The 15,650-nt window shown below is 34.2% G+C and overlaps 2 protein-coding genes across 2 annotated transcripts; both read left to right on the forward strand.

The window, feature by feature from the left end:
• The first annotated feature begins 1,493 nt into the window (after positions 1-1,493).
• LOC111390312 (chaperone protein dnaJ 11, chloroplastic-like) lies at positions 1,494-2,476 on the forward strand. The gene has a single exon (XM_023015331.1). It carries the CDS (start codon positions 1,605-1,607, stop codon positions 2,052-2,054), a length of 450 nt encoding a protein of 149 aa, XP_022871099.1. The 5' UTR covers positions 1,494-1,604; the 3' UTR covers positions 2,055-2,476.
• A 9,520-nt stretch (positions 2,477-11,996) lies between these two features.
• LOC111390305 (thaumatin-like protein 1b) lies at positions 11,997-13,900 on the forward strand. The gene is made up of 3 exons (XM_023015321.1): positions 11,997-12,272; positions 12,358-13,051; positions 13,332-13,900. Exons 1-3 carry the CDS (start codon positions 12,215-12,217, stop codon positions 13,534-13,536), a joined length of 957 nt encoding a protein of 318 aa, XP_022871089.1. The 5' UTR covers positions 11,997-12,214; the 3' UTR covers positions 13,537-13,900.
• Positions 13,901-15,650: the final 1,750 nt, after the last annotated feature.

A 15,650-nucleotide genomic window follows, 5' to 3' on the forward strand; every position in this document is an offset into this window, starting at 1 on the left:
GTTTATGTTTGAGCCCCCCCCCCCCCCCCCCCCCCACCAAAAAAAAAAGATGAAAAGAAAAATGAATAGAAAAGAGTTGCATTAGGCATATATGCCCAAGATTTGTTTTTAGTCAAACAGAATGTGACAGATATTCATGTAAAGAAATGATCTACCAAACACTGTGTGCTATGCATTGTTGACATTTTCATTTTACAAACGATAACTGCCCAAGTATATATCTGATTGAGTCACTCGACCTACAATATGAAAAAACTACCAGCATTATATATCATTCAGAACTTTCGGTTTGATAGGGATTAAAATTAAATTTTGAGTAGATTTTGATAAAATTCGATGAAACGTGTGATTGAAAAGTTTTGGATCTAATAAAATGTGTGGTTAAAATTAATTGGTGACTCAAGGGCTATATATTGTTCAGTACTATTCAGTCTACTTACGAGACATGCCACGATGGCAAGTAACTTGGATGGATCAAAAGAACGATTGAGAAAAACAAGGCACATGATTTGTTGGCCATTTTCAGTAACCCCCCTAAATTTTGAAGCAACAAATATGGGCACCAAATAGCTTTTGTACAATGAACACAAATCATAGGCTGTCTAGATTACTCTTAAAATTCGTTGTATCCTTATCCTTACTTTCCCAGAGGGCAACCTCTATGTATACCTTGTTAAGACAAGTATTATTTTGAGTACAAAATACTTCAATTTTTGGGACAAATTATGTGGAAAGAGAATTGGCAATATAAAGAATAAAAGAAAACCTAAAGACGGCAAAAATTGGACCAGTTAACAACAACATCTTTACCATTAAAATTGAACCCAATGATTTACAATTAAGAATCTAATTTTCAATAATATCCAACTAAAAGTGCAAAAAAGCAAACACGACTTGATTTTTACCGAACATTTCCTAAAAATATCATATAGAGCTAGCAAGGCCTAATATTTTTAGTAGTCTCCGGTGCCAAACCATCTCTATCCCAACATGGTCATCACTCGTCGTAACAAATTTTGATTCTTCAATCGAAAAAAGTTAAAAACTATAATTTTCTTTTGAAACTCTTGCGTTATGGCTCCCTTCCTTCAATGAATAAATTGTGCCTCAGCTGTATGGACAAACCATGCCTTGAAATTTTTTACGAGCAACTCAATACATTTTAACATCATTAACTATAACTTAATCGCCCACTGGGGCATAATCCAGTGGTGCAAAGGATATGAATGAGATAGTTTCAACCTTGCTGGCAGTCGTAGTGTGAGGGTTCGATTCCTGAGATATGAAATTTGACTTTTTGTGGGTACTAGTGTACGGACAAATTCTTGTTCCCTAACCTGCGGGGACATATCCCGCGATTTACCTAATTCACAATGCTTCAGAGACGAGACTGTGAAGGTCTTCAAAATTAGGGTTCAACCATTAAAATTGACAACCAAAAAATAGATGAGTAAGCAATACTCACGTTTATCCATTTTTACCTCAATCTCGGATCCAAACACAATCACCACCGACCACTCTCATAACCCTATCCCTATGTATTCCCCCCCTCAAATATATTCTCTCTAATCCATCCGAAGTACACACGCTTATTCTATTCTATCATGGCTTCTTCATCATTCTATCTCACAAACCAAATAATAGGTACCAAATTCTCGCCACCATCTCCTCTGCGCCATATTGGTTTCCTCCGCCCACTTCTTATCTCCGCCACCACCGGGACGGCTTCTAGTAGCAGCAGTGTTTCACAAACGGCGTCGTTGTACGAACTTCTGGGATTACAGATTAATGCTTCAGGTCACGAAATCAAGACGGCGTACAGAAGATTGGCCAGAATCATGCATCCTGACGTTGCATCGAACGTCGGAGAAAATGAGATGTCAGCAGCCGATCAATTTATGAGATTGCATGCCGCTTATGCCACTCTATCTGATCCTGAGAAGCGTGCGAATTATGACCAAGCACTTTCCCGCCGCCGGCCGACAGTGAGCGCGAGAATGTGTGCCGGTTACACTTGCGGGAACCGGAATTGGGAAACTGACCAGTGCTGGTAGCTCAATTAGTGAAATGACATATGTTTGGCAAAGCTTAAAAATAAGTATATTTCGTGAGTTATACATGTGCAAGGCTGAAAATAAGTAGGTATTAAGAATCATTTAAGATAAACTATCCAGTATTGTATAATTTACTTATAGATCAGGCTGGGATTATGTCATGCTATATTATGTCATTCAAATCTTGCCCTTTGGATGAACAAGAGAGTTCAATATCAAATTGTACTTAGGCTATCAAACTTCAAAGACAATGGGATTGAATCTTGAAACCATCCTTTTGAAATTGGCTACAAAGAGTATGTTTAAGAGATTCTCTAAACATAAAATGCTCTCGATGTTAGAGAGTTGATGTTTAAAAATAAGCTTCATATTTTGGAGTGCTAAATTCAATCTCTATTCTTAATCATCAATAATTGCATTTAGCTGCTGTTTGGTACTCATTCTTTTTTGCCATTAATACATTTTTCTACCGTTGGGTGTCACGTCTGACACACCATGTGATGGTGTACAGTGCCTACACTTTCATTTTTCCTCCAATTGTCCCTCCCACCGACATAAGAACTCTCTCACCTTTTGGTTGAAACCGACGACATCCGGCATAAATGTTTCCAAACGACCACGAAACCTTCCACACACACAGCCACCGATTTCAACTGTGGTGACAGTCGCGGCAACGAAGAGTGCGGGAAAAGGGCTCCACGTTGACCGCTTCTTTGCAATCACTCGCCTGCAAAAAATCCCCAGTACACAGCTTCTCCACCCATCGAAAATGGAGTCTGCAGGAATACAGGTACTTCCACTTCCTTCGCCTTGTTTCTTGTCCTCAATTCGTTCAAGCCGCATTCCATTTATTTACATGGGCAGAAAAGAACTTCATAATAATGACAAAAAAGGACAAAGTTGGCATTTTGCACAATTTGAATTTTAATGGGAAAATAAAATATTGCATAGTCCCCACGTCGATGTGATGAAAAAAATACAATTTGAAAATTAATAGAAAACAAACGAGGGCTTAATAAATTATAAATTTTAACACTTTATAATTTAAATTTTAAATTATTCAGATCACATTTAAATTGATTGATCATTATTCGAACAAAACTCGCAAGTGTACAGAATTATTGACAAGCAATAATGTGACGAGTTGATTTATAGTCCCACGATGAATAACTATTAATTCTAGAGTACCAGTTTCTACCAAATTCAATCTACATGACACAAAATATTTAGATGTTTTGTAATTATTTTAAACTAAATTAAGAATACTGTAAAAGATTGTTTTGTAAATGAATGTATTGAATTTCAAAATTCACCTATTGGTTTCTATTTCCAATTCTCGACTTCTGTAAGTTAGTGTTATTCCGTGTTCGTGACAATCAATAATCCTCTAATGTCTAATACTCTTTTTTGAGATACATATTAGACCTATCCTTAGCACTATCTAGTTTGAATTTATATGTAAAGCAAGCATTTATATTTTGGAGAGTCAAATTCACCATCTATTCTTAATTATCAATGATTGCATTTAATTAATTACAAATTTTAATACTTTATATTTAAATTATTCAAATCACATTTAAATTGATTGATCATTGTTCAGACAAAACTCATAAGCTTACAAGATCATTGACAAGTAATAAATAAATTGAGTTATCGTCGCACGATGAATAACTATTAATTCTAAAGTGCTAGTTTCTATCAAATTCGATCTATGTGACACAAAATAGTTAGATGTTTTGTAATTATTTTAAACAAACTAATAAAACCTGTAAAAGATTGTTCTGTAAATGAATATATTGGATTTCAGAATCCACCTATTGGTTTCTATTTTCAATTCTCAATTTAGGTAAGTTAATGTTATTCTCGTGTACATGGCAATTAATAATCTAGTAATATCAAATATTCTTTTTCAAAATATATTAAACTTATCCTTAGCACTACCTTTCCTATTCCTAGTCTAAACACATATATAATGCAAGCATTCAATCATACCCGATTATCGCACACAATTGCACATGCCTTAAATATCATTCATAATACCTAGTACCCACGAGTTAAATATGCAGTATTTTACTTATTGTGAGTCTCTCAACATTATGAATAAGCAATAGGTTTTCTAATTGGTAGCTTAGCAATCAATTAAAACAATATTCATGCATACTTAATCACAAACACGATAAATAATTAAAATACGAAAAATCTTAAATTAGAAATATAACATAAGAAATTCCATCATTCATTCAATACACAAGAAAGGTTTAGTCTAATATAATTGTATCTAAGTTACACAAGAAGTTAAGAGACATTACCCAATTCAAATAATGGATGTAGAAATTTGAGAAATCAATTTCTTTTACTTTCTTTCGATTTGTGCATTGAATCTTCAATTCCTTTTGTTAATTCTGTCTAAAGCTCGTGTTAGAGTTGCTTCAATGATAGGATAAGTGATGATAGTTTCAAAGTACGTTCTAGACGACTCTTTCTCGATTAAAAAGGTGTAAAAATATCATACTATAAAGAATCGAAGTAAGAAAAAGGAAAGAAAATATTTCTCAGCCGGAAAGCCATGCGTACGCATGGTATATGACATGTCTATGTATAGTAGAGTGATTTTAGCTTCAGTCATCCTATAATGGGGGCTCTTGTATGCACAGCTTGCAAGCCAATGCGTACGCATAGTTTTTCATTTTGGAGCCAATTGTGCAAATTGGTACCTGAACTTTTTGCAATGAATTTTTTTATCCTTTTCACTTGTGATTTCATCCATTTAATGTCTTCAATTGAGTTTGTAGCATCTTCACTCTTCATTTTATGTCTCGATGCAACGATTGAAATGTTGCAATTTAGTTCCCATAGTTTTAATTTTGTTATTCTTCTTTATTTTTAGCTTGTTTTCTCTAATTTTTCATAAAATCAGGAGTTTTATCTAATAAACACAAATTAAACTATATTTTATCAAAAGAACTACAAAATGTCATTATTTATAACCCCAAATAAGCGTATGAATCACACTTATAAATCATTAATTTATAAAAGAGGTGATGAGAAATCAAAAAATATTTAATGGAAAAAAACAAAATAAAGAGAGTATTATTAGAGTGTATAGAAAAATTTATTCTATAAGTTTAAATATACTCTATTATACATAAAATGTTCTTTATAAATAGAGAGTCTTGTGAAAATTCTCTAATACTAGAATTAGTACATAGAAAGATATAGTACATATTGCAAATTGAAATCTCAAGAGGCAAATGGGCCCAAAGAGAAAGATTTTGACTCAATACTATTGATGTATTTTTCACATAATGTCGAACTTTTTTCCATTAATGGGTATATATGATTTTTTTTTAATTTTTTTGCTCTAAAACTTGTGTAGTGTGAAAGTTTGACAGCTTATGAGTCAAACGGGCCCAAATAGGAAGACAAATGGATAAGGTAGGCCTAGCCATGATACTCATAAAATATTTCCATCCATACTAGTAACAAGATGGCAAAGCTAATATAAATTGGTTCAACATATTTTTCATTCACATATTTCATAAGATTCACAACTTATTAACATTTAAAAACATTAATAAACATGCTCTATAAGCAAGTTTGTGAGTTATTTATTAAAGGATTCAAGTATTAATAAATAAAAATGAGTGGAAAAGTGGAGAAGAATTTATTAACCACAAAATATGAATATAGAAAGTGATATGATCAATTATAACACATAAGCCAAACAATGGTTAAATGGATGGAACCTAGAAACATATAATTGTTTTCAAAAGGTGATTTCATCAAGAAACATAAAATTGATAGTGCTTTAATTTCTATTCCCATCAAACCATGTTTAGATCCCGAGTATCTATTGTTTCGACCTTGACATTTGGTGTGTTCTTCCACTTCCTTTGGTGGTGGCTCAAAGTTACTGAGATACTACAAAGTGCGCTCTCTCTCCAATTTTCACTCTCGCTCGATATTTAATTTTGAAAATTGGGGTTTTATCCCTTTTTTTGTGTAGCTTGTTTTTGTCCACAAAATTCATTTGCTGCTTTTGACGATTCAACTTGCTAAGTTTTTTCTTGAAGATTTTTCAAGAATAAATCATGGATACTACTATTTACATCCACAATTTTTAAATATATATATCCACTTTTAAAAAAATAATTATATTAAGTTTTTTATCTTATGTAAATTTACATAAGTAGACATATATAAAGTTAAATAAAAATATATTGTTCTAAATTTATCCACTAACGTTTATTTTCATAAATTCTTTTAAACATTTATATATTCTTATAGAGTTTGTGATTAACTAAACTTCTAATAATCATATATAAAATATCATCTTTAATTACAATCATAAAACCCTAATCATAAAACATCATCTTCAATGGAAATTTAAAAAAATAAATAAAAAAAATCAACACATTATTTGAGTTATAATTTGTTCATGATATGAAAACTGGAATTTTATTTTTTATACTTTTTTAAAATATTGATTTGATAGATGAAAACATACGAGAAATTTCAAAATATGTTTCAATACCTATCCAAATATTCTTCTATTATAAAAGGAAACAAATTTAAAATTATCAACTGAAACACAAAAAGCCAAATTATGAGCTTATAAGCAAAAATAATAATTAATATATGATTCGATGAGGGATTCGTTTTGTTTGTGCAGTATACTCTTGAGAGAATCCTATAACTTTAAGAAAAGAGATTTGCTAACTTTTATAACTAAATATTAAAGCACCAACATGACAATATAGAAAATAAAAAATAAGAATAAGATTAAATGTTGATAGTGATTTTCAAAATTGAATTAGAAATGTATTCATAGTGGGATGAATAAATAAAATTTGTATGAATATATAATGTTTAAATGAATGAATTTAACAAGGACAATATTGAAATTTGAAGTGTATGAAAATAGTAATTTTTTATATTTTAATAGGGGTGTATATAGAGTGGGATGCATATATAAAAACTGCGAATGAAAATAATGGTACCCTAAATCATTTGACACTTGGTGATCAAGTTGAAACTTATATTTTTTATATACTTCTCTAATAAAGAATTTGAAGGATTGGATGTCCTTAAATGTTCTTTGGGAGAAGTTAGTTATTACGAAGAAAAGTAGAGTATATCCATTTGTTAACAAGCATTTGACTTTGGAACTACTTCTTCTGGTTGTTATTTCTGAAAGAGTATTTCTTGCAAATGAACGTTGTAAGGAATGAATATCACCATTGAATTGGAAATCAATTGATGAATAACAGTCACATTGTTTATGTTGAGAATTAAATATTTTTAAAAATTGATAATGAAATCATTTTACAAAGGAATCGGAGTATGAAAACTCATAAAGAACGATTGTCAGATATGTCATTTTAGTATTGTTGTGCACTTGTACTTTTATTCTTTTGATTTTTCTACCTTCATTAAATACAAGCTCATATATTTTGTCACATTTTTTATGAGATGGTAGTTGAATTGAGTAGCTTTTAGAACCTTTTGATCTGTTGAGTCGAGCCATAATTAGTTTGTATGACTTGTGTAATTCACGCAGTCATTATCTTTTGCGGACACATGTTCATAGTAATCAAGGTATTTTGTGTGTCATGTACATAAACATATGGGACTTGTTGCATTTTCTGTGGATTCATGAATATTCGTGTTAATTTTATAAAAAATTTCTAGGGGGTTTATTCAACCAATAAATGGAAATAGCTATTTATTAACCTGGGTTGCTTTCTTTTTCTAATTTTTGATGGCCAACTTGCTGTTTTGGTAGATAACTATCTGGAAAAAATGTATCATTCCGGCGGCTGATGCTTCTATATGGCAGCCAAAGAAAATCCTCAAAATTTTATGTTTTGAAAACTCCAATTCCAGTAGCTTTTTTCTTCGTTGGTGGCGGCAGATTTCCTTGAACTTTTGGTAGAGAAACTGCCTGAAAAAATTATATTTTTCCCGATGGTTTTTGGGATGTGGTAATATGGTTAATGTATTGATTTCCATAGACGATATCAATCTATTGACTCCAAAAAATATCACCAACAGATATGTTAGGTCTATAAGTGTAATTGGCTAATCTGTGGACAAAACAGACTAAATTGTATAATTGTAAAAGTCAGGGACTTAATTGAATATTGGTGTAAAAGTAAGGGACTTAGGGTGCAATTTATATAGATGAGGTAAATTAGTGTTCGAGTTGTTGAAGGAGCCCAAGATGTCCAAGAAGATCGCACAAGATCATCGGAATGCAATTGGAAGTCTAAAGGATATCAAAGAGTCGCACAAAATATGTTCCGAATTTTCAATCCTAACTTGCAATGTATTTTTCACATAAAAAACGTTAGAATTTGGACAAGGCTATTTCTAGAATAATTGTAGCTCTTTGAAATAACTTTCTAACACAACTTGAATAACCTCAATCGGATATCAGACGAGAAAGTTATGATGAAAATACAGACGACTGCTCACTGTCGCTCACTTCTCGCTGGCATTTCGCTCGAGCAAAAAAAAAAAGAATACCTCTCGCTCGAGCGACACTTCTATACGGAAAAAACTCTATTTCACATTTTTGAAGTATTTTACTTAGCCCATACCACCTAGATACCTTAAAATATAAATACCCAAACCCTAGCACGAATTTTGAGAGATTGCTACATTATTCTTTCATTGAAAAAGATATTCATAATATCTTTGAAGAGATCCAAGGTGCAATTAATTGGAGATTTCATCTACATCAATCTTGTGATTCGACAACCATTGTTTTGGGTAAAAACATTGAATCTACATAACCCAAAATACCTTACTTCTTTAATCTATTGAGAAAGTGACTCTCTCATTGGAGGATTGAGAGAGGTGGATTGAGGCGCAGTTACAAGCACAAGAACGGGCGGTTCTTGGTGTTTCACTTGGTGATACAATCAGTTAAGGACCAGGAGGTTGTAGTGAACAGTAGATTGGACTGCAGGAGGTAGATCAGGAAGTCTAGCAAGAGGCTAGAAGTACTACAGCAGTAGATCGTGAGACTAGAACAGCGGGTCTGATTGGGTATGAAGTTTGGTATGACTTGTACTTGCTGAATTGGTATAGTGGAGGTAATTGGTTTGGTCCTGAAGTTTTACCCACGTTGGGATTTTTCCGTCATCATATTGTTTGTTATTTATTGCTTTGCATAATATACAAACTGCGGCATTCCAACATAGGTTAATTGACTTGTATGATTAATCATCGTGAGACTAGAACAGCGGGTCTGATTGGGTATGAAGTTTGGTATGACTTGTACTTGCTGAATTGGTATAGTGGAGGTAATTGGTTTGGTCCTGAAGTTTTACCCACGTTGGGATTTTTCCGTCATCATATTGTTTGTTATTTATTGCTTTGCATAATATACAAACTGCGGCATTCCAACATAGGTTAATTGACTTGTATGATTAATCACCTAGACAACTAATTAAAGTGACTTGTTGCTTTAGTTAGATTAATTCCACATGTAAAGTCAAATTGGTTAAAGTGAAATCTAGAACGTAAACTTGGTAACGCATAAAATTTGAACTTGATACTTTATCACGTTAGTCGAACTTTCTAACACATCTAAGCATTCTAGGTCAAATTTTTTTCAAGTGGTATCAGTACCTAAAATCGTGTCCTAGCCTTAAATAGTCTAGATGAGCACCTCATTGAATGTACCGTCCCACTTTTATGGTAGTAACTATGCATACTGGAAGGTTGGTCTGCCCCTAGTACCACAATAGATGGTGTAGTCACTCCCACCCCCGTAGAAAACTGGTCTAGAGCATAATTGGATAGTTGTAACTTTAATAGCAAGGCCATACATGCATTGTTTATGGTTGTGTCCTCTGACGAATTTAGGAGAGTATCTATGTGTGAGGTAGCTAAGGATGTTTAGGGTATTTTACAAACCACACATGAGGGAACCTAAGCCATTAAAAATTCTAAGTTACAGATGCTAACCAGTACGTTCGAGGAAATCAAGATGAGAGATGATGAGACATTTGATGTCTTTTATGCGAGCTTAAATGATATAGTGAATTCTTCCTTCAACCTAGGTGAGAAAATTCCTGAGCCCAAGATAGTTAGAAAAATTCTTAGATCCTTACCCGAGTGTTTCAGGCTGAAAGTCACAGCTATTGAGGAAGGTAAGGACATAGACACTATCAAGGTAGAGGAGTTAGTCGGATCCCTCCAGACCTATGAGTTGACCTTAGACAATCCTACTAAGGAAAAATCCATAGCCTTGAAATTCGCTAGGAACAATCGGATGGAATCTTCTAATTTAGATTCACTCAATGATGAAGAGATGACCTACCTAACTAAGAAATTCTGAAAAATGTTTCCGAGTGAATCTAGGAAGAAATCTAAATCCGTGAGATGCCATAACTGTCGCGGTTTCGGTCATATGAGGAATGAGTGCCCTAGTGCTAAGAGATTTGAAGAGAAGGCTATGAATACTACTCTCACTGATGACGAGTCTAGATCGGACAATCAAAGTGAGAAATCCACCTGTGAGAAGAGTGGAAAATATGTGGCTTTCGTTGCTAGGGGTAAAAGTGGATCCGAACAGGAGAGTGATAGGAAAGAGGACTTAGATAGTAGTGAAGAATATGGTGATGAGAGTGGAAGTGAGCAAGATCTAGAAACAGTCTATGATAGGATGTATGAGGAAAGCCTCAAGATCTTAGCCACTAACCAGTACTTGTTGAATTGGTATAGTGGAGGTAACTGACTTGGTCTCGGAGTTTTACCCACGTTGGGGTTTCTCCGTCATCATATTATTTGTTATTTACTGCTTTGCATAATATACAAACTGCGGCATTCCAACAAAGGTTAATTGACTTGTATGATTAATCACCTAGACAACTAATTAAAGTGACTTGTTGTTTTAGTTAGATTAATTCCGCACGTAAGGTCAAATTAGTTAAGTGAAATCTAGAACGTAAACTTGATAACGCATAAAATTTAAACTTGATACTGTATCACGTTAGTCGAACTTTCTAACATATCTAAGCGTTCTAGGTCAAATTTTTTTCAAGATCTTCGGCCTCATCCCCTCCAAGCCTGCACACGGAACACCCCGTTAGGAGGCAAAGGCTGCCGATCAAGAAAAAGATTCGGCAACTATTTGCACTCCAACGATCAACTTAACAGTAGAACGAAAAGAAAATAAAGAGTGCAAGAGTTGGGAAAGTGTGAAATTGGCTAGAGTTTAGAAATGTATCTTAATTGTATAATGAAATTCTATATATATAAAAAATGAAGATGGACCGAGTGCGTTAATGGACCTCATCCAAGTTCAATTGGGAGGCCCAATATGCAATAATTTATAGGTATATAAAAATGATCGAGTTATTAATATTATGTCTCGATTAGTATGTATTAGGGGGGACGGGTGGACTCCATTTGTTATCCAATGTACATGTTTAAGAAATTTTGTTGCATGTCAAGTTTGATTTAGTTGAAATTACAAGGTAAACCATGTCAAATTTTTTATTAAAATTATTACAGGAAAAGTTGACATTGATGATGGGTCGATCCTTAACTACCATACTTCATACACATCGGCACTTCAATAATTTCTTAACTACCCTCCCTATGTCCTAATATAATTTTTCTCCCCCATCATCAAATGAAACATAATCAATCACAAATAATTATGATAGTCAATTCGCTTGTTTTCACATCTAGATCCATAATTGTTATTACTTCGACCTCGTTGGTATACAAAACTTCAACACCAATTTTCATTTTCTTTTTTTAATTGGAGTGGATGAACCAATAAACATCATTAAAAAGAATTGAACAACACAAGTGACAAGTCATCTCCATTTGAATAGATCACCATTCTTGCATTCAAACATCCAATTTTTCTTACCCACCCAAACCTGTTTTACTAACTCGAACACCAGAAGTAAGATCAAGAAAACGACGTCGGTTTTGTCCACACCAGTCGGATCACACGAGTCACGGGCCCAACATCCCCATTTCACCACCACTGTAATTTATATATATATACACACCCACAAAAGGCTGCCATTAAACCTCATACTTCCTCTCGTTTCTCATTCAGCCGCCACCGCCAACCGCCGCCTCTTTCTACTTCCTATTTTTCTTATACATATAATATATATAAACACTCGATGGCAAAGATTTACTTACATGTTTTGTTTCTGACATTAACAAACTTTCTTATATCAGGTAAATTGATGAACTAAGCTCAGTCTAGATTGCATGAATACTTTTACTCGGAAATTATGATTAGAAATTTTATCTTGTGTTACAGGTGTATATCCATCGGCCACATTTACAGTGGTAAACAAATGTGAGTTCACTGTTTGGCCAGGCATTTTATCGAACGCGGGAATTGCACCGCTTTCGACGACGGGTTTTGCTCTACAAAAGGGCGAATCGAGGATCATCAACGCACCGTCGTCGTGGGGTGGCCGGTTCTGGGGCAGGACACGCTGCAGCGAGGATTCAACCGGGAAATTCTCCTGCTTGACCGGCGATTGTGGCTCCGGGAAGATAGATTGCGCCGGGAATGGTGCTGCTCCGCCTACTACATTGGCGGAGTTCACACTCGACGGTGATTCCGGCATGGACTTCTATGACGTCAGCCTTGTCGACGGGTACAACGTGCCAATGCTTGTGGTGCCCCAGGGAGGTTCGGGGGTTAACTGTACGTCGACGGGATGCATTACGGATCTGAACGGTGCGTGTCCGTCTAATCTCCGGGTGACAAGTTCCGATGGGGAAGACGTCGCGTGCAAGAGCGCATGCTTAGCTTTCGGGAAAGAGGAGTTCTGCTGTAACGGCGCGTACAGTACACCTGATGCTTGTAAACCGTCGTCATATTCTCAGGTGTTTAAGAGCGCGTGTCCACGTGCCTACAGTTACGCATACGATGATAAAACCAGTACCTTCACATGCGCCGGCGCGGATTATTTCATAACATTTTGTCCATCGCCAAATGCTAGGTGAATTTACTATAATGCCCATTCTAGCCGTTTTGCGTCCTTTAAATATATATAAACAGACGGTTCGTCAAAATGATTAATTCGATTGAACGATTACATTTGCGTTATAAGTTAAATGGGCAATTTTGTCCTTTCATCAACATTTCACAAAAACGGTTGAATTTGGCCGCAATGCCAAAATAGATTTCGTGTCTTACTTTTTTGAAAAATAATATTTTTACATGTTTTATTACATTTTAAATATTTAACAAATTACTCTTGTTTTGTTACGTGGTTTCAGCAAGAAATCATCATCCGAGATACAAAACGGAGGATCAGAAGACAACGCTTCATCATTGATCAACAACACGATGGTGTACGAAGGAGCGTCGCAGGTGAGCGGGGCACCATCAATTTATGCCCACTTTTTTAGTTCACATGCCATTGCCTTTCCCGGCGCCTTCGCTGTCGCGGCGGCAGTGTTGCGGTTGTGTCAGTTTTTCTGAGTTTTCTCCGCCATGTTATGCAACGTGATCGTGTCGGAAATCAGGTGGAATTGGTGCATCTGGACCGTTGAAAACTCTTTTGGGCCTCATGATTTTGACGTGGCCCAAGAATATGGCCCATGTGACGAGGAATCGAGTCACCTAGAAATTTATTTGTCGACGGAAAAAAAAAAAGGAATATTTTAGTCTTACAAAAGTAGGCAACGTTATTAAATATAATGGGTGGTTTTTTGTTATATAACTTTTGTATTAGATTGGGTGTGGAAGATTCATGCGGCAGGTTAGGAGCATAATTTTATATGTAGCTTCATTTAGATTGGTCCAAAAAAAATATAGAATTTTAATTTATTATTATTTTTGTCCTTGTCTTGGGGTATTATTTGTTTCATAACAAGCTAAATGAGTTGATGTAAGCAATAAAACAAGTGATTTCCAAATAATTGCATAATTTAAGGTTTAGTGTTAATGGCAATGCTTGAATTTCTGCTACGAATGATATTATAGATTTTCATAGTCGAAAATGGACCATTCTCCCATTAATGTCATCCACTTATTTCACTCTTCCACGTTCCATAGTCCAATTTGTTGAAGAAATAAATAGAGGACATGTTCGATTACAATAAATAGAATTTTATCTTTTATTTACTTAATTATGTGAAGTACATTTGAGATAAACGTACCATGTATAACAATAAGGTACGCATTGTGTAGTAAATTAAATTATATTGATGTTAAAATTTGTCATCATTCATAATGTGCATTATATAAATTGACCGATTGATTTAATGTTGACTGGTCTTTGTTGGGCAACTGTAACGCTCCATTAGTTGTGTAATTTTGAGCATGTTAGTGGGCACATTACATTCAAGTTGGGTGATTAATTTGAGATCTTGATAGAAATATATTTTCGGGCATGTCAGTTCACATATCAAGAAGAAAATAACGATGCTTGCAAATTTTGACTGTCAACAAATTAACCGTATTAGGAAAGAAAAGATGACTTGTGGTGCGACGAATAAGAAGAACAAAAAAAATGTAAAATATGTTAGGCCCACCAATTCAAATTATGATTCACTAGTGGTGGAGCTTCTTCTATCAAAGGGAAAACAGTTGAGATTCGTTCACCAAAATTGTTCCACGTAGTACCTTGGTTTAGTCATGTTAGCAGTTGGAAAGGTATGAACAATCTCTCTTACAACATTACATTATTGTGCTAAGAAATCGATAAGTGATTAAACTTTCCATTTCATATTTCAATGAAGAGATGCCACGTTTGGACATAAATTGTCTATGTTCCCTCCACACACAGACATATAAACTATTTTTTTGGAAAATTTTAAGAATCTAAGGTTTTTATTCGACATTGATTGTCTATGCTCTCGACTTTTGCAAATATACATTGTACCTATTTTTCTTCTTCAGTATTCGATACAATTATTTTGATCTAGAGCTTTTATTAGTAGAGCAGAGAGCGTTTTCAAAAAGAATTGTTAAAAATTTGTTGACTCTTCGCAAGTAAAATCAAGAGTGACATGAGCATTGAATCGATGATTTGAAAACATAACTATGAAAGTGCTTTTATTTTATGATTTGTACATACTAAAGAGTTATTTGACCAAGCAATATTTATTTATTAAAAGAAAAACAATTAAAAATAAAAGAAATAGTAGGCATGATTTGCATGGAATTAGAACCACATAAGCAGCGCTAATTGTATTAGGCATTGACTAGATCCTATGTGGCACAATACTCTCATGAAGAAAATTATTTAAATCCAAACCAAAGAACACCATTATAGACTTGTAATTATCTTGTAGGGGGAAATTGATTTACAAAAATCTCTTGTTCAGTAGTCAGTACTATATAAACGAGATAAGATTATATTATTTTACGATCTACCTCTAATTTTACAGGTATGAAATTTAGTAAATTCATGGTATTGCGCTTTTTTCGAATGTAACGAGGTGCTCTTACTTATTATTGCATTATTATTAATATTAAGCTAATCCTCGAAAGATAAGTTTTCTTGGACACAAAAACTGAAAGGGGACATTTCATATTCACCTACACGGAACCTTGAAGAGACTAAAAATTTGTCAAATTTGGCGACATAA

The sequence above is a fragment of the Olea europaea genome, unplaced genomic scaffold (assembly GCF_002742605.1).
Source record: "Olea europaea var. sylvestris unplaced genomic scaffold, O_europaea_v1 scaffold670, whole genome shotgun sequence".
NCBI lineage: Eukaryota > Viridiplantae > Streptophyta > Magnoliopsida > Lamiales > Oleaceae > Olea > Olea europaea.